Genomic DNA, 26,220 nt, shown 5'->3' with positions numbered 1-26,220 from the left:
AAAAACTTTACAGTCCAAAGCTTTATGTCTGCCACAGCACAGTGAAGGGATTGATTTGTATGGGAGAGTAGGAGTGGATTTTTACAGTAAGAGAAAATCTCTTTTTAAACCTCCCTTGACCCCCTTTCACATCCCAGCATATATGTGGAAAAAAATGTATCACATCTGGCTCGAATAGCGTGCAGGGTTACAGAGGGGTCCAGTGGTTATAGTTTGGTTTTGGCAACAGTCAACTGTTGTATTTTTGTGGTGTCCTTGAGTGGACCTCCTCAGGCAAGACCTTAATTTACATGGTGCAATGATGACACATGGGGGTGAAGTTGCATTGTTCGTCATATCTATAACACAGATGTCACAGTTAACTATCCAATCAAGCGGGGCAAAAACTGTGTGAACCTAAAATGATTCAAATGTAAAACAATTAAGAGATGTTGCTTTGACTTCGTTTAAAGCAATGAGGTGACAGTTTTCTGCTGTGACGCCACCTTGTTTTCTGTCAGGAGGCTAAACACCATGGCGAATGACACCAACAAGGCAAGAACTAACAATGACACAGTATCTGTGAGAACACAAAAGGGACAAATGTCGCCTTCGGGCTGTGATGTGGGTGCAAGCAGCACATTCTGCATCCACTTCTGTTTCATGCCGGCTACTTAGCTAATTCAGACATAATCCTTTAGTGTCATAGCTCGGGGATGGCCGCTGTTGACCGAGGTCAGTCCAAAACAGCAACTTTACGAATGCGTGTCTGCATCTGGATTACATAGAAGTTGCACAAGTCATTGCAGCTAAAATGTGCTAAAACTTCAAACATCATGCCAACAGAGTTTGTCACAGTCAACATCCATTGTCTTTACATGCAAAGATAATAATTAAAAAATGCCTGACTGTGCGTCTTCTCTTTTTTCTTTCTTCGATGATTCAGACGGCTTTTGATTTACAAAACCACGCTGAAAGGCTTTGCCCAATGTGAAAAGGGAAGCTGCCGCAAAGGGGAAAAAATACAGCACATATAAACCTATCTCATTCCTTCTCTTTCATTCCTCATGTATGTCTTATTCCTTTTGTTCACGTTTTTCACACGAGGAACAGTGAGACCATTGTTTGCCTACACCTACCCAGCACAGGCAATATGTGGAGACATGGAGGAAAAGGCGAGAAAAGACCCACACTGTCAGCTACATGCACAATCACAAACCGTGCACTACGCTAGAGAGAGGTGTATATACACACCTTCATACACGAATGAATCACCTTTATTGTCACTGACTCTTAGAGAGAAAAGCAGTGAGGGAAAGTTTGAGAAGACAGAGGAGAAAAAAAGTGGGGTCAAGACTATATTTTCCCCTCCCCTATACTTCACAGACGTTTTCCAATGTTCTTTTAATGGCTGCTGTCGACGTTTGGCTTACAAAGGAGGGAAAGCATTGGAAGAACAGTGCAGAGAAACAATGACACAGGGAGTGTGAGGAGAAAGGAAGAGGCAGTGACAGAGAGAAAAAGAAGTACATACTCGGGTTTTATTTAATGGTGACATTACAAAGACAAGTCTCCTGTGTCTAACACAGCAATACAATGATTAATTACAGCGGCTGAGAGGTTTCTTTTGGGGAAATGTTTAATGAAATTGTGTATTTGTCCCGGTTTATGTTTCCATTTTTACTTATCAATGTCCAACAAAGGAGTAAAGCTTTCCAATGACTCGATAAAGTAATGAGCTTTCATTTATTTAATTACTTAGTTACTAAAGATTTCAGCATTGACTGCTTAAAGTACTGCTTTACATTTATTACTGTGGAGTAATTGTCTCCTTTCAGCTGTTTACTTGGTGGAAATCTCTTTTGTGCCTCGCTTCAGTTCTGGAGGTACTAGCTGTGATTCCACTAGGGTAGGTAGTAGAGCTACTCTGACTAAAGAGACACAGCATGAGAAACAACCTGTGAGCACGGCAATAGAGAGCGAGAGGGAAAAAACACTTTTTATTCAACATCTACTTCTACAAAAGACCCAAAATCTCAGTCTTAAAGAATTTGACTCCTAATCGTCACACAGTGTGTTCCATATTATAATGAGTTCTGTTTAAAAGTAAGGAAATATAAATATTAATGAACCAAGTCAAATTTCAAAAAGTCAATATCAGAAGAGCAAAATCTAAGCAGACCGCTGAACTTTCTGTTTGTCTCGGCGCTCACTTTAGTCACTAAGAAAAGAAATGGTAAACACACTTTGGGGTTTTCAGTCATAACAGCCCACATGAATAAGATTGTATAATCACAGACAGTCATATACACAGATGCACATTCACAGCACACCATTAGATATAAATACAAACATCTTTAGAGACATATTCAGACTCTTAAACAGGCAAATATTTCTTCCCCCCCCCCCTGTTGAGTGAGGACATGTCACATTGATTTATTTTAACCCTATGCTCTGACCTCTGTGTGACACATTCAACACACTCACACAAACACACACACAGACACACACAGTGTGTGGAGCTACGCTCTCATGTTAGCCAATGAATCACAGTAGCCTACTCAAACACTTGACTCATGGATTAACAGCATCTCTACAAACCCCAAGGGAACAGTGCATATGCGTTCACACACACATATACAAACACACACAAACTCAAGTATGCTGTTCACTATTCTAACGTGACTCTTGAGTCATGTATTCTAGACATAGGAAACGGTCTGGCCAAAAGGCATGCTTGCCCTGGGGAGTCATTATCACTGTCTGTTTCAGCGCTGCGTTTTCTGCTTCTCTCGCTTTCTCTCTGTGTCTCGCACCGTCAGACATTTGAGATATCGGAAAACTTAAGAAAACAGCAAACGAATATGAGTCATAGAAGGTACGGCCATGCAGTATTATATAAATTCAATAAATTGTGAAGTTGATCTAATTTTTAAATAGACTGGCGCTCCAAATCTTCAAGAACGGTTTGGGTTTTATTTTAAGAAATAGTATTATTTTAAACAGAAAAAATTATTCCCAATAAAAAAAATGACTAAAAATCAATAGTGAGAGAATTTTGTTTTCAGGAAAATGTGTGAGAGTAACAGTTTGGTACACTTTTGAGTGCAACTCTACAGGATTGTTTCACATCTGTTCCTGGTGAAGGTGGTTAGCATATGGAGCAGCTTTTGTAAACACTGTTCAGAGGATTTCTGTGTCCAGACTTTCCTGCAAACAATGTGGATTTAAAATCCTGAACAAGTAAGCAAGGAGCGTGTTCTTTTCTGATGCATTTCTCGTCTGTTTTGTACTGTTTCTACCAATGTGTGGCCTTATAACCATGTAACATATTTTCAGTACCAGCTCATCCTTCCAACTGCTTCAGCTTCTTTAACACTGAGCTGATTTTCCCTATGCTGTCTGTCCCTGATAGCTGGGCTTCATTGGTTAAATACTACTACTACTAATTATAACTTTATTTATAAAGCACTTCTTTTCAAGAACAAAGTGCTTCACATTTCAACAAAAGCACGCATTTAAAATAAAATGTTTTCAGCTGTCATTTAAAGCAAACCACACATTTAGCCGACCTACAAGTCTAAGAGGTTGTTCCAAAGTTTAGGTGCTGCAACCTCAAACACGGAAGAACTTCTGGTTTTAAAATAAGATCATGGAACAATTAAAAGACCTTGATGAGCTCTTCTGGGAGGTCAACTGCTGTTATAAGGTTTCAGTAGCCCTGATTCGTATCCCAGACCTATCCACATAGGGCTTTATATGTTATGAATACAACTTTACAGAAAGCCATTAAAGCACACCAGGAAGAGGTGTAATATGTGCACACTGGCGAATTTTTGTTAGCAGTCTGTCCATTCTGGACTAACTGAAAGTGGTCAAGGGATGACTGAAAAATACATTAAAATAACCAAAGTTGCAAAGTTTCTTAAAAGAAAGAAACAATACTTGATGAGGTCAAAGGAGCTTGCAAAGAAAAGCGTCTGGACTTCTTTAAGTTACTTGAAGACGTTTCACCTCTCATCCGAGAAGCTTCTTCAGTTCTAAGGTCAAATGGTGGAGAGTCCCAGATATAAACCTAGTGGGAGTATCCCCCCCCCACTAGGTTTATGACACTTTGACTACGATGACCTGGATGACTGAGAACCTTCACAGACAATACTTGATGAGTTTTTAAATTTCAGGTTCAAATTTCAAATATCGGCCAAGACACATAGGGTCTTAGCCGATGACTTCCAAGGCACGTGAGGGGGTAAAAGTACTGACTGACCTCCTTAGAAACTGTCTGGGTCAAAGGAAGAGCTTCAGGTTTGCCAGAATTACAATGAAGGGCAATTAAAGATGTCCAGTTAGTAATGGCAGAGAGCACATTCATTAAGGTAGGGAAGGCTGTTGATGTTATTAGGCTCAACTGAAAATTACAGCAGTGTATCATTAGCATAGCAATAACATGCCTTTGAAAGTATCAAGCAGGTGGCTCAGGGATAACTTATATAGTGAGAACAGAACTGGTCCAAGGATAGATCCCTGGGGGACTCCACATACAAGGGGTGCAGAGGAGGACATACATGGGTTTATGTGAATTTTTAAGTGTCTGTAAGATAAGTATGATGACAGCAATATGAGACCAGTGCCATTCGTAATTTAATAATGCTGTTTCAGTGCAGACTGGAATTTGTCAGATATATTGTTTCTTTCTACCACTAGCTAATGGCTAAGAAGGAGAGTAACAATCAGATCTCAACATATCTGAATAGATGTAAGGTAAGAACCTACTTTATGAAGCTCCAAAGCTTTGCAAGATATCAATATGATTTTTCAGTTAATTTGAAGGGGTGCTCCAACAATCTCATCTGAACTCACTATATAAATAAAAACTAAATAAACAGAGAGAAAAGTTGCAAAAAATATGTATTTTAAAAGGTGCTTTGTTTGAATTTGATAGTGGGTCACTTATTTGTCACCAAGCAAACCACACAATATCATGCTTGCATACACACTGATCATTCCTGAGCTGTCACTCTGTCTGCTGCTATCAATCTAGTCTGTTATTTTTTTCTTCTGTTTGACCTGACACGCATCTGACAGAAATATAACAGCGGACTTGTAGCAGGGAACCGGGATACTGGGGAAAGCAATTTATTTTGGACTTGATTTATTTTTACTTGTTAAATAAAGCTGACACTTAATTTGACACATCAATGACAGTTTGAGGTCCTGTTAATAGATTCTGCATAGCAGGTGTCAGCTCGTTGCACAACAAGTGCAAATGAGAGTTCATTATTTACGGGGGTTTTGTTGTTGTTTTAACTTATTCTCTTTTAAATAGAAGATTTCAACAACCATTATTTATTTCAATTTTACAGCTATTTATTACTATAACTGTACAATTAAGAATTTTTTTCAGGCAATTATCAGGCAATTTTTCAGCTTAAAGAATTTTTCGAAAAATTATTCCTTATTTTCACAGGTTTAGTCGCAGATATGTTTTTATCAAGGCACCATTTTTTGCAGCTGTGAAAGAAAAACAGCTCCGAGGCTTTTACAAATAAATGAAAGACAGGCACAAACACACATGCATACACACCCACACACAGATATGTGCATCAATCAGAGGACTCGAGGATAATTAGCCAGATGATGAGCGGGCAGGGATTAACTGTCAACACTTCCTGGTTGGCTGGTCATGTGGTCAGCATGAGCCAATGAGCCCTGGGGGAATTTTCTCATCTACTGATCTATTGAATATTAAACACCCACACACAAACACATTCACATGTGCATATACAAATTTTGCTCAATTGGTCCATGCCAAGAAAAATAAGAAGCACAGTACGGAATTTACAGTTAGAATTAAAAGATTACTAGCACCTCTAGTTCAGTCACTCTAACTGGTACTGGTACTACACTGGTACAGTAGTAGGCCTACGTGCATCACTGCACGGACGATGTGCAATTGCATCACAAATCACCTCTCAAGTGTGCCAGGTGACTTACTCATGTTGGTGCAAATGGCGCATCAATATATAACCACTGGCTGGGAAAATAGCGGTTTTAGTGTGGTTCAGTGATATTATTTTCTTAAGTGAAGAATAATTAGACACACTTGTTTGCACATTTGCACTTGAGTAAACTTTGTTGTCTTTTGTTTGACCTTTTTTTTCCTCAATGTTTTACCTTCAAAGACTGCCTTCTCTCTTCTGTCATGAACAGAACATCATAAACCAAACTGAAGACAACAGATAAAAAGCTGCTTTATTTATCGTCTGTGCTAATTGGTTGCTTAAAATGACATTTGCCTTTTGCATTCTAGTGGCTCCAGCTTTTCTTGTAATGGCATAGCAGCACAAGTAAAAGTAGAGTGGTTCGGTTCTTTTTTTAACAAACACTTTCACTTATCTTTGCAGATAAAATCTACCTGTCTGTTGTAGGGCTATATATAATGAATGGAGTTGAGTTGAATCCATCACATATTAGTTCAACTTTTGGTTTGCTGGTGTAATAAAGTGATAGACAAACTATGTTTTCATATATTATGGTTAAATCAGATATTAAGAAATGCAGCAGAGCAAAACCTATGATGCTTCACTGCAGATCCAGTCCTCTCTAGTCTCTCTCTAGGTGAAGGTTGAATACATTTTTTCATTGCTCTTATTAAATCTGCTTTGCAACATTCTCATATCCACAGATTTCTTTTTAAAACTACAGTCAGTGCTTTCTGCTGACATTCATCGAGTCTTTTCTTGTAATGACCAAGCAGTTTGCTTTACAGCTCACCACTACAGATGGACAAATCAAAAAATGTATCACTCCTACTGGCATAGTTGAGTCATCACCTATGTGCTTTTTAATAGATTTGATCTATTAAATGGCATGATGCTTTCAGTGTATCCAAAAGAGCTGTAAATAGTGACCAGGTTTTACCTGAGCATTTAGTCTGATTGAAATGTATCCGTTTGGGAATCATGAATTTTAATAAACCATCAAACCATATTTGCCTGCAAATATTTTGTTTGTTTGTTTGTTTTGACTATTTTTGTGTCACTGACCAAACCTGCTTTCCTTTCACTCTCTTTCAGGCTGTTTGGCAAGAAGAATAAGACAACACAAACTGTGAGAGGAGAAAAAGAAGGCAGAAAAGCTAAACGAAGAAAGGCAGTGACATGGCAAGCTGGTGATGAGTATCTACAACAGGCCCCATTTCAGCTAATGAACTAGGAAGCTCATCAACAACATTTTGGTTAAAAAAAGCAAGATACCACCTCAGTGGGAGCAGAGCTCCACTGAGAGGAATCAGAAAGTAGGGGGCGGAGCAAAGTGCACAGTTTCAAAGGTTTGCCAAGATGGCAATGCTGATGATGAAGCGGCAGGGCCTCGGGCTACTGAGGGTCTTCCTGGTGTTGCTGGGAGTTTCTGCACTTTGTAGCGTTGCATTAGGAACTCGGAAAGGAAATGCTTCCTTGGATCAAAGGGGACACAGACACAGACATCCAGGTATGACAAAGCAATGCTTCAACGTAATCTTGCAGCATAAATTCATAACCGTGAACATCCGAAAAACAACATTTTGCTCATCTTTTCAGAGGTTGTGTTAGTTTCATATTTTAAAATGATCAATTAGATCTGTCAGATTTTTACCTTTTGTGAATTTCTTCATGCGGCATTGCAAAGTCTTGGCAGTCTTGGTACAGCAATTGATACAGAAATAATTACTTTTTATAAATGTAACTGTTATAATCACATGAGGGATTTGAGAACTCACTACATTTAAAGTTTGCACTGAGCATCTTCCTAAATATTTTGTATAACCGGGTCATCCAGCGAGATGATCCTCAGTAGATTCATAGATATGTGATCTATCAAGTTATGCCTTGTAGTTAATGTATCATTAAATATCATATTAAACCCATTTCATCAACCTAATATATAACACATTACCCCCAAAACATTTTGTGTTCTAGCTCAGAATACAAACCAATTATATACAAAGGTATATACAAGTAAGTATATACCTTATTTCAGCCTTATTCCAAATTAACAGTTTCACAGTCTGTAGCTTTAAATGCAAATTTAGTACTGCTGTCCCTTCCACAACAAGGCAGGACCACATGGCAGCTGATGTAGACATGAAAGAGTGTCTGAGGAGAAGAAAAAAAGAAAAAAGAAAGACATTCTGACGCTTCTAACATTCAATCTGAGTAACTTATTTTACATGTAAGTTCCTCCTAAATCAAAGCACACAGTAGTTATTGTCTTAAACTGATGTGCCTGGTGAATCTGTCAAATGACAAGGTTGTTATAAAATCAGCATTCTAGCAGTGCAGAACAGCAGCTTGGAAATAGCTTAGGTATAATGGGGTGCATTTCAGTCACTATTTCATACTTGCTCTGTTATCTGTCAACAGAATCTGAAAAATATGCAAATAGGATCAGGTTTATTTGAATTCAGCTGTATTAAATATGAGTAAAGGTAAGCAGAGAAAGTTAGAAGAGAATAAAAATGTAAGGCCTATAAAGTCAGTTGAGTTTCATTATCTAAAAACTTGCAATTCTGACTCAACTTTACAATAATCAGAAGGCCCTGGCCTTGAGCGCAACCATAAAGCTAACGGTCAGATTATCCACACTAACCAAAACAAAGAGTATTATGCTATTGTTTTGGATATATATCACCATCTCAGGTGCTGGAAGTGTGTGCAGATGAGCATTGCAGACAACAGCTGAAGACTCCAAGGAAACTCACAAGAGCCTGAAAAAAATTAAAAGTTCTTTTGGACACATTCTTTATTTTTCCGTCTCTAGACACACTGCCAACATGCAATTATGTTCAAAAACAATCTTTTTTTTCTTCATTATTTTCCCTTTAATATTTAAATATTAATGGTAATTCTTCCACATGTTCAAACATTGCTACTGCTCAGTGCAACCACAGACTGCTCCTTCTAGCCACTGTGGAGTTTCACTACAACAAAAAGAGGTTAAGTGACTTGCGAAGATTCCACATAAAAATCGACCCATTAAAGCATGTGTTCTTCATACAGTCCACCCACATTTTTCAGCTGGGATTTGAACCAATGATCCACACTTCTAAAACAGGCCACTCTGTTTACTCCCTCTCACACACTTTTGAGCTTACTAAAAAATACTGGAAAATCAACAAAAACAAAACAAACAAAATATCCAAAATATAACATAACAGCTGTTGTGGTGATAATTCATTCAACATAACATACAGAATGTGGCCTTCTATTTAAGGTTTACCATGAAATTACAATTCATAATAAACATGTTGTGGACTATAATTAAATTAACTAAAAGGTTTTGGTTATAACTGGATAAATATAGATGTGGTTTATATATATATATATATATATAAATATATGTATACTGGTGTTTTTGTATTTGTAGGTCACTTGTCGCTACACAGACACAAACAAAAGGTTGGAAAGGAAGGCCAAGTACTCCACAGGTCCAAACGAGGATGGGTCTGGAATCAGTTCTTTGTCATTGAGGAGTACACTGGACCTGACCCAGTGCTGGTGGGCAGGGTAAGTATAACAGTGCAATTTAAAAAGAGAATCCTTCTTCAAACAAAATTAGCCTCTGAATAACTGTTTAATCAAAAGCCACGTTGCCCTCCAGTGGCAGTCATGGTGTGCAAGCTGACAGCAGGATTTAAATGTGGTTTTAGCATTTATCAAAGAGAGAGTGGGAGAAAGACAGAAAAATGAAAGAGGTCATGTTCTCATTCAAGGGTGAAGATGATTGGTGGTACTCCTCCAGAACAACACCATCGCTCAAACTGAGCAGCGGCTCTCATAACAAACAACAAATGATGTTTACAGAGCACCATATTTCAAAGTCTAGGAGCTATAAAGGAAGAACAAGAGTTTAATTGAATGTTGAACATTCTTCATTTTTATAATAATATTTTAAGTCAGTAATTTATTAGTGTGTGCCCATCTAACATGCAGCATTTCCAGCCTGTCTATCCCAGTCACTCGCTCCCTTTAGTTTGTAGACTTGGGAAATTGCAACTTCACTGGCATCTGCCAGGCAGCCAAGCTAGTCTGTGTCTTCCAAATTTGCCTTTTGACCAGACTTTCTGCCTTTATGTGGAACTCTCTCTCTCTTTCTCTTCAAGTTTCACGTATATTGAAATATGTGCGTGTAATTCAAGCTAAACTCAGTTTTGTCTCCATTTTTTCAGCTCCACTCAGATGTAGACTCAGGCGATGGAAATATCAAGTACATCCTGTCCGGTGAAGGTGCAGGAACAATCTTTGTCATTGATGACAAGACAGGCAACATCCACGCCACAAAAACTCTGGACCGTGAGGAGCAGGCCCAATACACGTTAACAGCCCAGGCTGTGGCAAGAGACACTAATAAGCCTCTGGAGCCGCCATCAGAGTTCATAGTGAAAGTTCAGGACATCAACGATAACCCTCCTGAGTTTCCACATGGGCCGTACTATGCCAGGGTGCCTGAGATGTCCAATGTTGGTAAGTAGCAAAAGAAACATTAAGAGAAATGTGGGGGAAGCAAGGTTTTGTACTGAGACAAAGTCAAAGAAAACAGGGAAGGGATACATTAAAGAATGCTTAAAAGTGTAAGAAATCTACAGCTGGTAAGAAGAAAGTTATATTAGACACAAAAGCTTCAGAAAAGTTTGGTACAGCTGGCAAACATACTATTTGGGGGACTTTAAATCGTATTAACGCAATATTGGGAAAATATTTGTAGCATCATCAAGGAGTGAGGGATGGTGACAAAGAAAGATAATGGATAAACATAAAGAAACACAATTAGTCCCAATTGGCCACCTTTTACTTTACCTGTTCTTTAGCAGGTTTGGAGGTCTTTTTCCTCCATATCATTGTAAATCTATGAAGCCTGACTATCTATACAAAGTCCCCAGACTGGAGACTTTCTCTAAAAATATGACTTTTTCAACATTTTGTTGGTTTATCTGTAAGCCTATCAAAAGGCATTGTCCCTATTTCAAGCCACGTCTTCTTCCTTGTGCTAATATAGCACATTTAAACAAAACCAGAGATGACCCAAACTACTGTTCAGTTGAGGCAAACATATCATAGTCTTCACTATAAAAAAACAAAAACAAACAAACCCCACAAAAACAACCACAAATGAATTTTGACATAAATTAAATACAAAGTGATAAATAAATATAATATAGAATTTCACTGTCATTGTTTTCATGTATTAATGTTGAATGAGAACTGGGCTACAGAAATATGTTCTTGTCTGAGAATAGCTAATTAATAACAACCTTAATGCATAACTATTAAACAAATGTAATCCTGGTTTTGACATTGATTACCAGAGCAATGGTTTCAAATCCTACGTCAAAAATGTCAACCTTGCCTTTTAACAGGTATTTTCTCAGAAGAGGCAAAAGTCCTCTTACTAAACTAAAGTTTAGTTGTAATTAGCAGTAGTTTTGGTAGTTGAACTGAAAATTTGTCTGCATATTATTTTTCTGCTAAACAACACCATTTCTATATAATCACTGAATGCAAACGCAGGAAATGTGACAGAGAAGTGCATATCAGGTCAACTCCTGAAAAATCCTCTTTTTTTCTTATAAGATGGGCTAAACTACAAGCAGAATTGTGGAATTATTTAGTACCATATTGGCACAGGCAAGAGTTTCTACCACCCCCTTAAGAGTCTCCCTATTTAGAACTTCTGATCTTGGAAGATTTTCTTTCCAAAAATTGTGTGGTATTGGAGTGTTCAGCCTCTAGATACTGACCTGAAATGAACCACACTGGCAGCGGTAAAGCCTGAAACAGTGGAAGCATAAGAAATCCCTTCCCTGAATGGACTGGACTTCCAAAGAAAGAAGTCTGAAAGAGTTCTGTTTAGGCTATTTTTCACCCATCCGCTACATAATCTGAAACCTGAATGCAGAAGTCTGGCAAAGAGAGATCACCAGTTGCCATGAGCCACAACCACAGAAGTGGAACAGAAATAAAAGCTGTAATTTGACTAACTAGGCCTATGTAGCCTCATGGATATCAGACTTAGAATGGATAGAAAAGCCAATTTCTTTCAAATTATCATTCTTGGTTATTTATCACGGTGTACTTATAACCACATTCAAAGCCATGCTGAATAAAATTTCATTGCAGTTTTCTGTTATGCAGAACCTGGTTCATTTTGCATGGAGCACAATGGTGGTGCTCACATGGCTGCAGCTGGAAAGGTAAATATTAAAATAGAAGATGTAGTGGAAAAAAGGCTGTAAAGAAGCCAAATGAACAATTCAATAACACATGATTAATGTGAAGCACCCATTATTCCAGCCAAATTCATGCTGTTGCAAGAACTTAGTAACAGCCATTTTGAGCTTTTAGTCCCTGAAAGAAACAGTTTCTACATTTACTAGGGTTGCTTGGTTATGGGGAAAAACAAATGAAACAAAAAAACATTTCACCTATGTAACCTTTTGCAACTTTCACTTTTTCTCGATTGACCTTGCTAACCAAAAGCTTTTACTTCTGTCCTCTGGGCTCAAGATGAACTGTGTGAGTTTGAGCTTTAGTTGGTTTTGAGGGGTTTTTTATCTTTCAAGACTAGAAATAATACAAAGCTCTTAAACATATTTGAGTCCTTGTGTGGGCCCTCATGGTTACTTCATGCAAAATAAAGGAGGTTGTAATCAGATTCATCATGGATATTGAAGCTCATGAAAGAAATGACTGATTTATCACAGGAGCAGATTACGGTTGGAGTTTGATGCCTAGGCTCTGAGTTTATCACTACCCACAAATAGAACGTAGAAATTGGAGAGGGATGATTGAACATCCCCCCCGGGGCCTACAGGTGGATGCTGGGGTGGTGGAGGGGTTGAAACAGCAGGGGCTAATGAAGGGAAGTATTGGCACTGAAATGCCAGAGGGAAAGATGAAACGAGTTTGAATACAGCACCAAATTGGGAAGTTGTGCTTGGTTTGTGACAAGTGTGGTGTATTGGGTGTACGTGCAGTGCAGCTCCAGTTGCTTGACTAATCTCACAGGCTACACTCCATCGAAGAAGGACAGAAAGAGAAAAAGATGTAAAAATGAACTAAAACTAAAACCAACAAAAGTAAAAGTAATAAGTTAGACTCAGCTCTGTATTTTCCTGATTTAATAGTGTGGAAAAAAAGTTTAAAATAATATAACTTTATAGTGACAAGCTAAGAAAATTTGGACTTGGGTGGCGAAAAAAAACAAACATGTTATTTGCCTGTTTTTATTTTTATTTATTCATTTATTTTAATCAGAGCTGGTAATGATACAGGTCTGAAGCACTTTTAATACTACGTTTCTTTAGCGAGTAGCACAGGTCTAGCGAAAAGAAACACCTTTCTGAGTCACATCGGAAAAGCAAAACTTCAACAATAACGCAAAGTTAATAGAATGTATTTCACACTTCTGCAAATTTAATTTACTTGGTCTATTTGCTCAGCATATCTGTGTCAGCTGAGTTAACAGGGATTTACTGGATGCAGATGCTTTGGGTGAAAACATATCTCTGAAATGTCCATTTTTTTTGTGGGGGACTAAGATAAACTGTCATGTTTCGGGCTCAACAACTATGCATTTTCAGATTATCCAAAGAGTTTTGAAAGGTTTGCATAAATCCATGGGGTTGTTGAACTCTGTCAGAGCACGGAGGAAATGCTGTTTTATTTAAAACGTGAAAATCACCAAAATTGGAGACTGGATGTTTCCACCAGACAATGATGAAATGTAGAGAAATAATAGTGGAGACCAGCCCCACAGGAGCCCGTTCAGCCGCAGTGTCTGAGAGACAGGAGAGTGTTTTTCATTCCCTTTCCCATCCGGCTGGTGCAGGCAGGTGAATCGGTGCACATTTTTGTGACAAGCTTGTTTGTCAAACCATTCCTGAACCAAATCACTAAGGTAGAGCTATCTCCTCCTGACTTTTTTGTCATGGCTGTATTTCTGTCCTGTAGGTACGTCAGTGTTGCAGGTGACAGCTACAGATGCTGATGACCCCACCTACGGCAACAGTGCCAGACTGGTGTACAGCATACTGCAAGGACAACCCTATTTTTCTGTGGAGCCTCAGACAGGTAAGGCTGCAAACAAAACCCTGAACTAGGCTTATAATTGTCTGCAACACAACAAAACACAATTGCTCAAAGGCCTTGATGTTACAGTGATGTAGTATGCACACAGGTCTACGATCAACTACAAAAACAGCTTGTCATGGACGATACGACAATGCGTTTTCCTTTTATTTCTCTGCACGGTGTTTTTGTATCACCTGGAGTTAGGATGTGGGGGGCACAATTGCCAAATCAATAGGAATTAAGACCGCTACAAACGGTGAACAAATTTTAACAGTCACAAATTTTTTAATTGAATATAATTAATTAGGAAAAATAATCAATGCAATTGACTTTAAACTCTAATATTGTAGTGCCATCTGCCAGGCATCTCATCAAAACTGCTGCAAAAACCAAACTCAAAACTTTTTTTTTTATTCTTTCACATTTCCATCTTCTACTGCTCTTAATGTAAAAAAGCCCAGAACTGTGCTAGAGGGATCGTGTAACAAGGCATCCTTTCCAATGAAATTGGTGAGGAAAAGAAGGCAAGCTGTAGAAAGAGGTCCCCAGCGGACATTCAGCTTTGGTCCCTGCAGAGCTGAGGCCTAATATTTGGGTTTGCATTAAAAGAGGAAATTGGATGTAAGGAAAGAGGTTAGGGCAAACACTGAGCTATGCTAGGTCAGAGAGAGTGAAGAAGAACTGAAAGTGAGAGGTTATGGTAGAGAAGGAGAGAGAAATTGGTTTACAGAGAGATAGTTCATGGAAAGAGAGTGGTTAGGGCACAGAGAGGCAGAGAGATTTGGGCAGAGTAAATCTGGCTAATCAAACCAGTGTTGGGTATTTGACTGGCTCAAATCCATAGCTCACATTTCTAATTGGTTTGGAGATTATCAGCTTTCCATGCTGTCACAGACATACGCACACACTTTTGGCATAATATGACAGCAGAAAGCCTCTCTGACACTGCAGCTAGACATGTGCAGAAAGAAAGAGAGAGATGGAAAGAGAGTAGTGGGTGATGAATTAAACAGAGAAAAATCACTGGGGCTTGAAATAGATAAAAATAAGACTTCACAAATGTTCTACTAGAGTTCTTATTTATTTAAATGATGAGTGATGATGCGTTCTCTTACAAAATGAAGAATCTTGGAATAAATTCGTTGTAAATTGGTAGTTTTTACTTAGCGATGATAGTGTTTTCAAAGTGGGATTTGTTTAACATTTTCATTTATTAATTTCAACAGGTATACAATTCCTTATTGTAATTCTTAATAATTTGTAATGACATCACGTAAAATGCACATGATGTACATGGTGTACAAAACACGAGTACAGTAGCATATACAACACAAGAGTAGATATGCAGGCATCTGCTGTTTTTTTCATCATTCAAAAATCCATAAAACCTCACCCACAAGCTTCCAGTGGTTTTGTTTTCCAGAATGGCTAAAAGAAGGCCTTATTTTAGCATTAATGTCATGTTACCACTCTGTCTGCTCAGGTATAATTCGTACTGCCTTGCCAAACATGGACCGTGAGGCCCGCCAGGAGTACGATGTCGTCATCCAGGCCAAAGACATGGGTGGTCACATGGGAGGGCTGTCAGGGACCACAGAAGTTAAAATCACCCTCACAGATGTTAACGACAACCCTCCAAAATTTCCACAGAGTGAGTAAACGCCTACGTTTTCTAGTTATCCATCGATAATATGTACTGTATTGTGTAGCTGTACGTCATTTTCCTTGGGTTAGGCATTTCCATTAGAGGTGTGAAAGTGTCAGACCTTTTACCAAATGACAGCAGAGCTATTACACTTTATCTGAACTTCCAGTCTGCATCTTCCTAGCCTTTTCTGCACCATGCAATAATCACCAAAGGTCAGTGCAAGGGCATTCAATACACATCAAGTGCATGGTGTCATTAGTTTGCAACTTACAAAGTAGTGAAGTAACGTTAGGCAAAAAAAAAAAAAAAAGTCTTTATTGGGATCCTGGAGTATCCCGCGACATGTATGACTGTCTTTGGATACTAGCTAGAAATTCCCTACAGCATTGGTTGAATTACATATTAGCAGCGCAATGAAAAAAGCAGATCTCTGGATTTGTGAAGAACGATAGATTTGATGCGAGGAAGGAGACAGAGGCACAAAATTTGAATATTTTTTAAATTCTTTTTTTTAAACATTTTTTTATGAGAAGTTTATATTTTTATCTGAATCTATTTCTCTGTATGACAGATGATACAGAACTGCCAATGATTCTATTAACTGATAAAAATTGTTTTATTTTATTTGCTTTTCTTTTCTTTTCGAATCCTCGGTGACAAAATACACAACCAGTACAATGATAGTGAGTTCTCTAGTTCCATTTAATACTGTACAAAGTCAAAAAATGCCCATCTGCTGTAAATCCATTCTATATGATTTGGAAGTTTTGGAAATGGACTTCTAAAACTCATCAACCTTACCTCGTTTGGATAATGATGATCTCCCATTCAAGTTTTGCGAAAGTCTGTACCATTTCCAGCACGGTTGCCATGTCCTGTCAGGTTACCTTTTGCTTGTGCCTCTGAGTATCCTGTTGGATCCTCCAATGTGATTTAAATCTCCAGAAGTGGATGAAATCATGGCAAGGTAAATATGGAGAGCAGGGGCAAGCGGTGAGCAAATATTGTGTGGCAAGTCCAAAGAACTCCTGCATTTTCAATGTGCTCTGTGCTGGCACATAATGGCACACTGACATGCACGACAGTTCAGACCATTTCCTCTGAATGTTTCCCCCAAATGCCTCAGGACAATACAGTAAAACTCTGTGTTGACAGTCTCACCCCGAGGAACCAATTATTGGTGCATAACTCTGTGAATGCTGAAAAAATGATAACCATTCTCTGGGTCTTGTTCCACACCCAACGTGCTTCCTTCAGGCTTGGGAACTCAAGACTTTTTCACTGAATCCCTTCGGAAATCCAGCTCTCATCAGCAGCAATGATCTTCCATAAAAATTCAGATCAGTTTGGAAACAAAAGATAATGTTTGCTATCTGTGTAAGTTTGGGATCTACACTGCAACAGCAGAGTGCACAGTGTTGTCAAAACGGAACCTAGAAAGTGCAATTTATATTTAAAAATGGCAGCCATGCTGGAAGTTTTCTTTGATGCCTGAGAAGAAGTTGAAAGAGAGATTGGCAAAATTTATGTCAGGTAAGGTTTTTTGAACTTTCTGATCACATCTCATGCACGGCCAAATAGCAAATATTCATAGAACGATTTAACCTCTCTGGTTCTCCTCAAAGAGAAACATCCTAAACCTCAGCAAGGATTCACACCAATGCATTTTTTTCTTTGCAACCACTTCCCAGCGGACCTTCATGTCCACCTTCCCATCTTATATCCAACTTCTTTGCCATTCTGTGCTATGGCTCTTTTTTCCTTCATCATTCTGTCCTTCCCTCCTATAGCGCTGAGGAGAAGGGCTCCTTGCAGAGATTTTGCAGAATAGCTTCAGGAATGTATGGAGAGAAGAAATGGGGAGAAAACAAGAGATGATGGATCAGGATTTAGCCTGTGGAGAAGCTGAATAGGCAAGAAAAGGGAGAGACATGAGCAGAAGCAGTGAGGGAGATAATGTAAAAGACAGGGAGATGCAGAGAGAGAGAGAAAGTCAAAACCACCACTCCAGTTCCTGTATATTATAACAAGCTGACAGCTGTGTTGCAATGCAAAGCTGAAATGTGATGCTGTAGACCACAACAAAAGGACATTTGAGGGAGTTTAGATGGAGAGTTTTATGAGCAGTGAAAAACTGCTCAAAAGGCAAGACTTCATCTCCAGCACGAGAAGCATATATAGAAGTTTCCATACTGGCATACGCATGTTTCTTTAATAATGCCACATGTTCTTACATAGTGACAGATGGTGTAAAAAATGAAGGGAGAGCCTAAAACCTTAAATGGCTGATTTACTAACGCAAATTTTGTAGAAAACTCTAAACAAAAGACTAGTAACTGACCTAAAAAAAAAAAAAAGTAACCCACTTCATAATCTCCTATATGTGCATTACCAACCGTGGAACGCTTTGCAATCCAGTTTTCTTCATGAGCCAGGTGAAAAATATTCGAGAGATAGGATCAAGTCACACACATAGGCCACATTATGTCTAAATAACCACATTACTTGTCTGTGCATCACTGGCAGTTTTACATCTGCAATGCAAGACAACGTACCAAATAACAATATGTTGTGGAACTCGGTACCCTTGTCAAAAAATAAATAAATAAAAAGTAAAAGCAGGACAACCACCTGCAAGAAAATTATCCCAGATGGTGTGAATGAGGACAGTGATTACTTATTTAGTAGTTGGGCAGAGTGAGAGAGAGGAGAGAACGAAAAAAAAATGGAAAATGAGATAAGAGTCACGAAAAACGGAGTCTGAGAGACAGCAAAAATAAAACAGATACAAAGATGGAATAAAAATAAAACAGATAAAAACACACCGAAAAATAATGCATATATATGGCACAGCTAGACTTCCTCTTGTTGTCTAGCAGCTTTTCAGCTTCCATTCAAGCTGCTGTATTTTTTTCCTTTCGCTCTAAGGCTTGATGTCTCTTTCTCTCAGAGACTTTCTGTCCCTGCAATTCTCTCTCTTTTCACCTCATTATCAAGCGTCATTCGTTTGCAGCCTCGAAAAATCCATCACAGCACAGACAGGAGTAGGAGCAGAAAAACAAAGGCAAATAGCAATTGATTGTTCTTTAACTCTCTCTGACTTCAGTCTTTATTAGGCTGACATGACAGAGATGGTTTTGTTAAATACTGTTAATATATGTCAGCTGCAGCGCTTCTCTCTCATTCTTGTTTGAACAGGAACAATGGAGAACAAAGCAGATAATAAAAAGGCATTTGAAGTGGTGAAAGATCTTTTGGGCGATATCTATTTGCACATCATTTACCTTCAGTGACTTCTATTACAGAACTGTCTATTCTCATAAATCTTGGAAAAATTAAACTCACCTTAGAACTTTAGTTTTAGCTCTTCTCTCAGATTTAAGTAGAATAGAATGCATAACTTTTTTTTAACTGTTTTTCCAATGTGGGCTTTCAGGGGGCTGAAGCCTATGTCAGCTAAGACGAGCACAAGTGTGCAGAACACTTTAAACACGAATGCTATGAAGACTTTGAGCGAGTTTAGTCAGGAAACAGCTGCATTGCATCACACAGCAATAGTGATGTGCCCCACTCTCATCGTGTCCTATCCAAATGTGGTGGCCTGTTTAAGCTGCAGAGTTTCCCTTCTCTCCCTCTGCCATGTCAGCACCATTGATGCCCATTATTAAACCCCTCCACAGTCCCAGCAGCCACCTGTAGACTCCAGGGGATAATATTGTGTTGTCAATCCCCAATCCCAAACGCTAACTGTATTCTGCTGCTCTAATAAATCAGTAATTTCAAATGCAAGTTGTTTAAATGAAATAAAGGGCCCAAACACTAATAAAAATATCAGGAGTGACAATATTTTGAGTAGAAATCTCTTCAAACGTGTGCATAGGTGGAATTACTGTTGATAGTTTAAACAAATATGCTGTTATGCAATTTGGTTAATCTTTACAAACCCAGGCTTTATGTGCTCTTAAAGAGCACAGACTATTTAATTGCAAACTCAGTCCACACCCACCACGATATAATTAACCACACCACAGGCATATTAATTTTTCAGACATCAAATTTGCTTCTGAGTTTAAATTCCATATATCACAACACATCAAAATCACAAGTCTGACTAGGAAATTACTGAGTAATAAAAGACATCATTGTTCTAAAGTCAGTCATCAGATAAAATTCCCAACCCAAGAGATTGTGGTCATTACACAAATTACATTTATTAGATGTTTCATTAGTGTTTATATCTGAACATGGCTGGTTTATGAGCTTGTAGTCTGTGGGAGTAATGACAGTAGCCGAAATCTCTCTCACTCTCTCTGGTATGGGAGACTAACCTGTGCCTGACTTTTTGCAGTAATGAACTCAGTGAATTCCTATTTGCTTCAACTGTCATCTTTAAATGTAAATGTACATTTCCTGTATGTGATGTGCTTCATTTTAGCCTGCAGCCAGGTATGCCAAGCTGCCTGTGTGTTCTGTCATACAATGTTTAACTCAGCCGCCAGAAGCCATTGATGTTAAGCTACTTAGCAAAAGCAAGAATAGAATGACAGGAGAAGAGAGAGGAAAGGGGCAAAGTGGGGGGATAGGGATGAAATGAGCTTTTAGCCAAAATGGTACATAAAAAGAGGAGGAGAAGAGGACAGACAGGGATGCGAGAAATGGAACGATGAGGGAGGAGAGGTGAGGATGAATGACGAGATTTGGGAGGATGGAAAAGGGAGAAGCACAGGAGAGATAAAGAGGGCAAAGATCTTAGCAAATAGAGTCAAACAGCACAGAGCAGTTTAAAAAGCAGGGACAGAGATGAAGATGAAAGATGGAGAAGAGGGATTTGGTGAAGATCGATGGAGATGTGAGGAGAAAGTAACAGGCCTGAGGGTGGCAGGAGGGATTTAGGCTGAATGGATCAAGTCCTGTGAATCGCTCAGAAGCCACATGACAGACTGAATTTCATGATTCACAGGTTTGCCACACCTGGATGAGCAGGATAAACACGCTAACAGTGTACAGCCCATAAATGTAGAGTTTACTTTGTGTTCAATGCCCAAATCTTGGTGTAGGAAGGGGCAAAGAAGAGGCGAGGAGGAATTGAGAAAAAACAAACAAGAATAGTAAAACGTGGAAAAGATAGAGGAAGAAACATTTGGGAAAAGAAAATAAATAAGATAATAGCGCTGAGAGGAGAGCGGGGGGGGGGGGGGGGGAGGTATGAAAAAATAAGCAGAGGCTAAAGAAAAATTAGATGAAATGGGGATGAGTGGTTCAGGTTGAACTGAGGGGAGAGATAATAAGAGCACAAGAAAAGGGAAAGGGAAAAAAAAACAGGGGAGCGAGTAGACATATGGTCATACTGTTCTCATTCTTGAAACCAGGTGTCTGCTTCTTCACATACCCACACACACACAAACACACACACACCTGACACTACAGGGGATATTAATATCCTTTGGGCCATATGAGACAGATGGTATAGTTCATGTTAATCCCTCACTGCCCTCCAAAACTGACCCTGCCTCAGATAGTAAACACAGTGGCAACCAGCCAAGGATTGAACAGTGTTGAATACAAAAGCAAGCTGTGACCAAAAGTCATCACTATCATCACCAAGAAGCTGACACACATATTTTTATATTCCAGGTGTGTACTCGATGTCTGTGTCAGAGGATAAAGTCGCAGGAGAGGAGGTGGGCCGTCTTAAAGCTAAAGACCCCGACCTTGGAGACAACGGGCTGGTGAATTACCGCTTAATAGATGGAGATGGAATCAACATGTTTGAACTGACCACAGACTCCGAAACCAGAGAAGCTGTGATTAAACTGAAGAAGGTAAGAAAAGAAAGAAAGAAACTTAGCAACTTAAAACTGCATTTTCTCCCTTGGGTTTGGTCCATCAGATGGAAGTTACTCGCTTATCTTAACTATTTTGCCATCTCTTTAGACCCCAACTAATTCTTAAAATATTTAGCCCTTTAGCTATGCTAACTGTATTTGCTGATTATGACAGTTTAGAGTGGGTTTTTAGTAGTTTTTCAAAGGAGTAACGCATTGGTCTGGAAAACCAAACAATAGGGTGAAACTCATTTTTAAGCTCAGTGGATTCTCAAATGATTCCCATGGGTTTATGAGTAAGCTCCTTTTACTTTATTAGATTGTTTTAATTTTATCACTTGATAAACCACAGAGTTGGGGCAAAGCAATAGACATGATCAGCAACAATTCTCGAGTAGGGTGTGTCATTTAAGCTATAATTAGTTGGTACTAACAGGCAAATGTGTGAGGAAATAATTCCCCCACATCGCCATCTTACATCACCATCACCAGTCTGAGCCAGTTAATACAAGGCAGGATGCTTTCATGTTGCCTATGCCAAATTCTGTCACTACCTTGGTTATGACAAATCTTTTTTGGACTGCTTTACCCAGTCTGGCCATTCTCCTGTGACTTCTCGCATCAACAAGCATCTTAACCCAGAAACTGACGCACACTGGATATTTTCTGCTTTTTCGACTATTATCTATAAACCCCAGAGATGGTTGTGTGGGAAAATCCCAGTAGATCAGCAGTTTCTCAAGTACTCAGACCAGCCTGTCTGACATCATCAGCCATGCAACATTCAAAGTCACTTAAATCAACTTTCTTCCCTCTATTGTGAATTTTAGTTTGAACTTTAGCTGGTTGTCTTGACAACCTGCTGTAGTTGCTCTCATGTAACTAGCCAGTTTGCTTTTACATGCAGCTGAAAAGGTATACCAAATAAAAAAATGGCTGATGAATGTTTATTTGATGTAAGCAGTGAATTGCAATGCATCTTATCAGTATGTTCAGTTTGATACTGTTGTGCTAAAAAAAAAAAAAAGGAAATTTCCTGTGAAATACATCATCTTTTGGTCCTCTAAAGCCTTTTTAATTAGACAGTAATAATGGTGCCTTCACAGGAGGGCTGTAGTTAACCAAAGAAAATAAAAAATTGACTGAACTCATTCACAGATGTTCTAGGGGAGGAGTGGGAAAACTGGAGTCAGCATAGTTTTGACATTTTTACTTCCATCTTACCGGCTGTTGAACTATGTTATGCAAACTACTGCAGAATTTACACAAGTAAATGTACATGCGAAAAAGTTAGACTAAGCACTTTCTGTTTGGGTAGTTGGTAGTAGGTTAGCCTTTTGGTATGTCCTTCCTTCAGTACAGAGATACCCATGTGTACTAATAAAGTAATCCAGATCTATCACCGGTGCTGGGTTTAGAAATGGGTGCAGATAACAAGCCCCAAAATCCCTGCCCTTGTGCTCCTCCATGATCTCCAAAAACACTTTCAACTTTTATTTTTACAGTTAGATAGTTTCTCACTTCACCCGAGTTCATCTTCAATGTCCTTCAAGATATAGGAGCAGCTTTTCTGGACATTATTTATAAACTGTTTCTTTGCATGGTTGAGTTGAGTTTTAACTTACATTTGTGGATGTAACATTAAACTGTTTGCTGACAGTGAAATTCTGAAGAGTTCCTGAGCCCATGCAGTGATTTCCATTACTGAGCAGTGCCTGTTTTTAATGCAGTGCCACCCAAGGGTCCGTAGATTATGGCCATTCGTTATTGGTTTTTGACGTTATCTTTTCCTACAGAGATTTGTCTTGATTCTTTGAATCCTTTAATGATATTATATAGTTTAGATGATGAAATCCCTAAACTTGCTGCTATTGGTAGATTATTACATGTTCATCTGGAACTATTTACCCATGCAGTCTTTTACATAGATTTTAAGCATTTTTAAGCAATGAACATTTTGGAAAAAGAGAATGCCATTTCTCCTTTTCAACATTATTTGTTTTATTCCAATTAAATATAAATGTCTAACGGATTAGAAAGTTATTTAACTCTGTTTTGCTTGCCTTTTACACTGCAGGTTATAGTTATATGACTTTCTGGTAATGAACATTTTGTCAAAGGTCTGTTATTTGACAGTGGCTGCTTCAACAGCTAGCTCCTATGGAAACTATGCGTGCGTCATTGCACACTTTTCAATTTGCCAGCAGAGAAATGTAGTTGAGGCAGCACTTTTTCTATAGAAAAAGCAGTTTAATGTTAGCCTCAGCCAAGCCAGACTTAAACCACTGTCCATATTTGTGTGTTGAAGTACTGCATTAGGAAATAAGTGAAGCCAAGTAAAGGGAAAAAAAGAAATAAAAATATCAAGCAAAGGGTTGAAGCAGCTCAAAAATGTTGTTCTATTCCCTTCCCTGAACCTTCACAGTTTCATATTGTTTGATATGACCACCAAAGTCCATGGTTGTGTCTGTGAGAGTGAGAGTGCATTAACTTTCATGCTTCCCTAGGCCACAGAGCTCATCTTCTGCACTGTTACTGTAACCCACACATGCACACACATACACACAGTACAACTGTGGCTTTCAGTGATCCAGCTCAGCACACACAATTACTTTTTCTCAGTCTCTCTGTCTTTCTAATGCCTGCACACAACCAGTCCCTTATTCTCTCAACTGTACCCCGTCGATCCGGCCATCACAAATGCACACAATGCTCTGTCAGACACGCAGAATTTCACTCATTTCTTCTTTTTCTCTCTCTCTTTGACGAACAACACACACACACACACACAAATATACACACACAGAAGCATTGTTGTATATGTAGCTTCAGGTCAGGATTATGAGCTGAATCTTCCACTGAGCTGTACTAGTCTGCTTCTCCCTCCCAGGACATCCGACCCCTGAATCTCTCAGTTAAAAAAAAAAAAAAAGCCTTTATGGTCATATTGTTAATGTGTCAGGAAAAATACTAATGAAATGTACACTCAAATCTCTCTTTGTTCAGAATGGGACAGAAAGACTTTTTTCTTCCTAAATTCCAAACCAAGTCCAATTTAGTAAAAGACTTGATATTGAAATATGTAATTATATGCTTGGATGATTTACGATGCCATTTGTGGTAAGTTGCATTCCCTATCCAGACAGCAATGACGTTACTTAAACGAACAGCCACCCTTAACCCACAGTTCGCTTTTACTGATGCTGTGGGAAAATCTCTGTGTGAATAAATCGATACAAGTCAGTTCCATGTTTTTTTTTTTCCTCCCTCACAATCGTCTGCATGAGTGAATCCTTTCCAAGTCAGAACTCTAGGATGGCATTAAGACTGCCAGGGTTAGGAGTACTCTTCCCACTGGTGTCACTAAGACTAAGCATAGAAATGAGTGAGTGATAATTCTGTTCTCCTGTCTTGATAGCTACCATTCGTGTTCCCTGAAGCAAGGCAGCTAACTCACAATTTAGGCATAACCTAAAAGTATACAAGTATGGTTATGACTGAAAGCTCTCAGGAGAGCATTATTAGATTTGAAGAGAATCTGAAATACAGACTGGAACAGTCAAAATACTGACACTTTTATCCATGATTCCCCCAAAGAAGTTGTTAGAAACCCTTGGCTGGGTGGACAGATTAAGAAAAAAGCAAGGGATTCCAATCAAAGAAATGAGATCAACTGATTACACTAAAGTGGTGCACTATGTTTGTGTGGGTGCAGTTGTGTGTGCACGTGTTTGGCTTTATCCAACAGCAAGCGCAAAGAACCCTCTCTGCTTGTGAAATGCTAAAAGCGTGGTAAACATCTTACTCAACACAGCTGAAAGTATAGACAAGTGACCTCATTGTAACAGCAGTGCTAGACACATATGCAGATGTGCATACATGTGTGCAAGAACAGAAAAAGACACAGACATTCCGAATTTAATCTTTGTGACACAAAAATTAGACTCATTTAAATACATGAATTTGTTTAAACAATGACTGAATTTAAATAAGTTGAAACATTTGAAGGCTTTGCTCATATTTCCATCCATCACTTATCCAAAATAGGTCTACAGTACCTGCGTGCTAGGCACAATGTCTTTCTACCCAGCAGCACTTTTTAGTTACTCCAATGAGATAAGATATATAATCTCTACAGCTGCTCTGTCATTGTGTTTGACAGACAGATCCTCCCTTTGCTCATCATGCTGAAACACCAGGATAGCAAACAACAAAAATGCTCAGCTTGAGAGTTCACAATGGGACTTCGCTAACCAGTGGGTGATGTCATGGTGACTGTCTTTTATCTACAATCTGTGGTTAAAATGTCCAACTAAACTAAAAGCAGATTTTAAAGCCTGGTGCTAAAATAATGTTGGCCTCCATGGATACTTTTCCCCTTTATAACAACCGCACAGACACATATGGTTTTAACTGTGAAACTTTGATTGACAGGTGTGAAGACATAGGTAGCTATCATCAATGGCTGACAAGGTCTTGTCAATGCTAATGCCAGTAACTGCCGTATTTGTATAATTTGTGGAATTATCCCACAAATAACAAGGTGCAGACCATGTAACCAGTTTATGTTTATGTTTTGGTGACTGAAAGTCTTGTACTTTATTTTGTTACTTAGCACTAATTAGTGGTTGCATGTGTCTGTGAGTTCGACCCACACAGT

At 38.8% G+C, this 26,220-nt stretch overlaps 1 protein-coding gene across 1 annotated transcript in view; it reads left to right on the top strand.

Moving 5' to 3' along the window:
- Positions 1-26,220, top strand: part of cdh11 (cadherin 11, type 2, OB-cadherin (osteoblast)) — an 88,946-nt gene that overhangs the window by 49,246 nt on the left and 13,480 nt on the right. Inside the window, exons 3-8 of the mRNA XM_084947822.1 lie at positions 7,056-7,470; positions 9,385-9,524; positions 10,187-10,481; positions 13,968-14,087; positions 15,571-15,738; positions 21,370-21,557. Of these exons, the coding sequence (XP_084803948.1) occupies positions 7,320-7,470; positions 9,385-9,524; positions 10,187-10,481; positions 13,968-14,087; positions 15,571-15,738; positions 21,370-21,557 (1,062 nt within the window). The 5' untranslated portion in view covers positions 7,056-7,319. The remainder of the gene's footprint in view (positions 1-7,055; positions 7,471-9,384; positions 9,525-10,186; positions 10,482-13,967; positions 14,088-15,570; positions 15,739-21,369; positions 21,558-26,220) is intronic.

Source organism: Perissodus microlepis, chromosome 13 (assembly GCF_051167445.1).
Source record: "Perissodus microlepis isolate ML-2025 ecotype Zambia chromosome 13, ASM5116744v1, whole genome shotgun sequence".
Taxonomy (NCBI): Eukaryota; Metazoa; Chordata; class Actinopteri; order Cichliformes; family Cichlidae; genus Perissodus; species Perissodus microlepis.
This window is presented reverse-complemented; position numbering and strand designations above follow the sequence as displayed.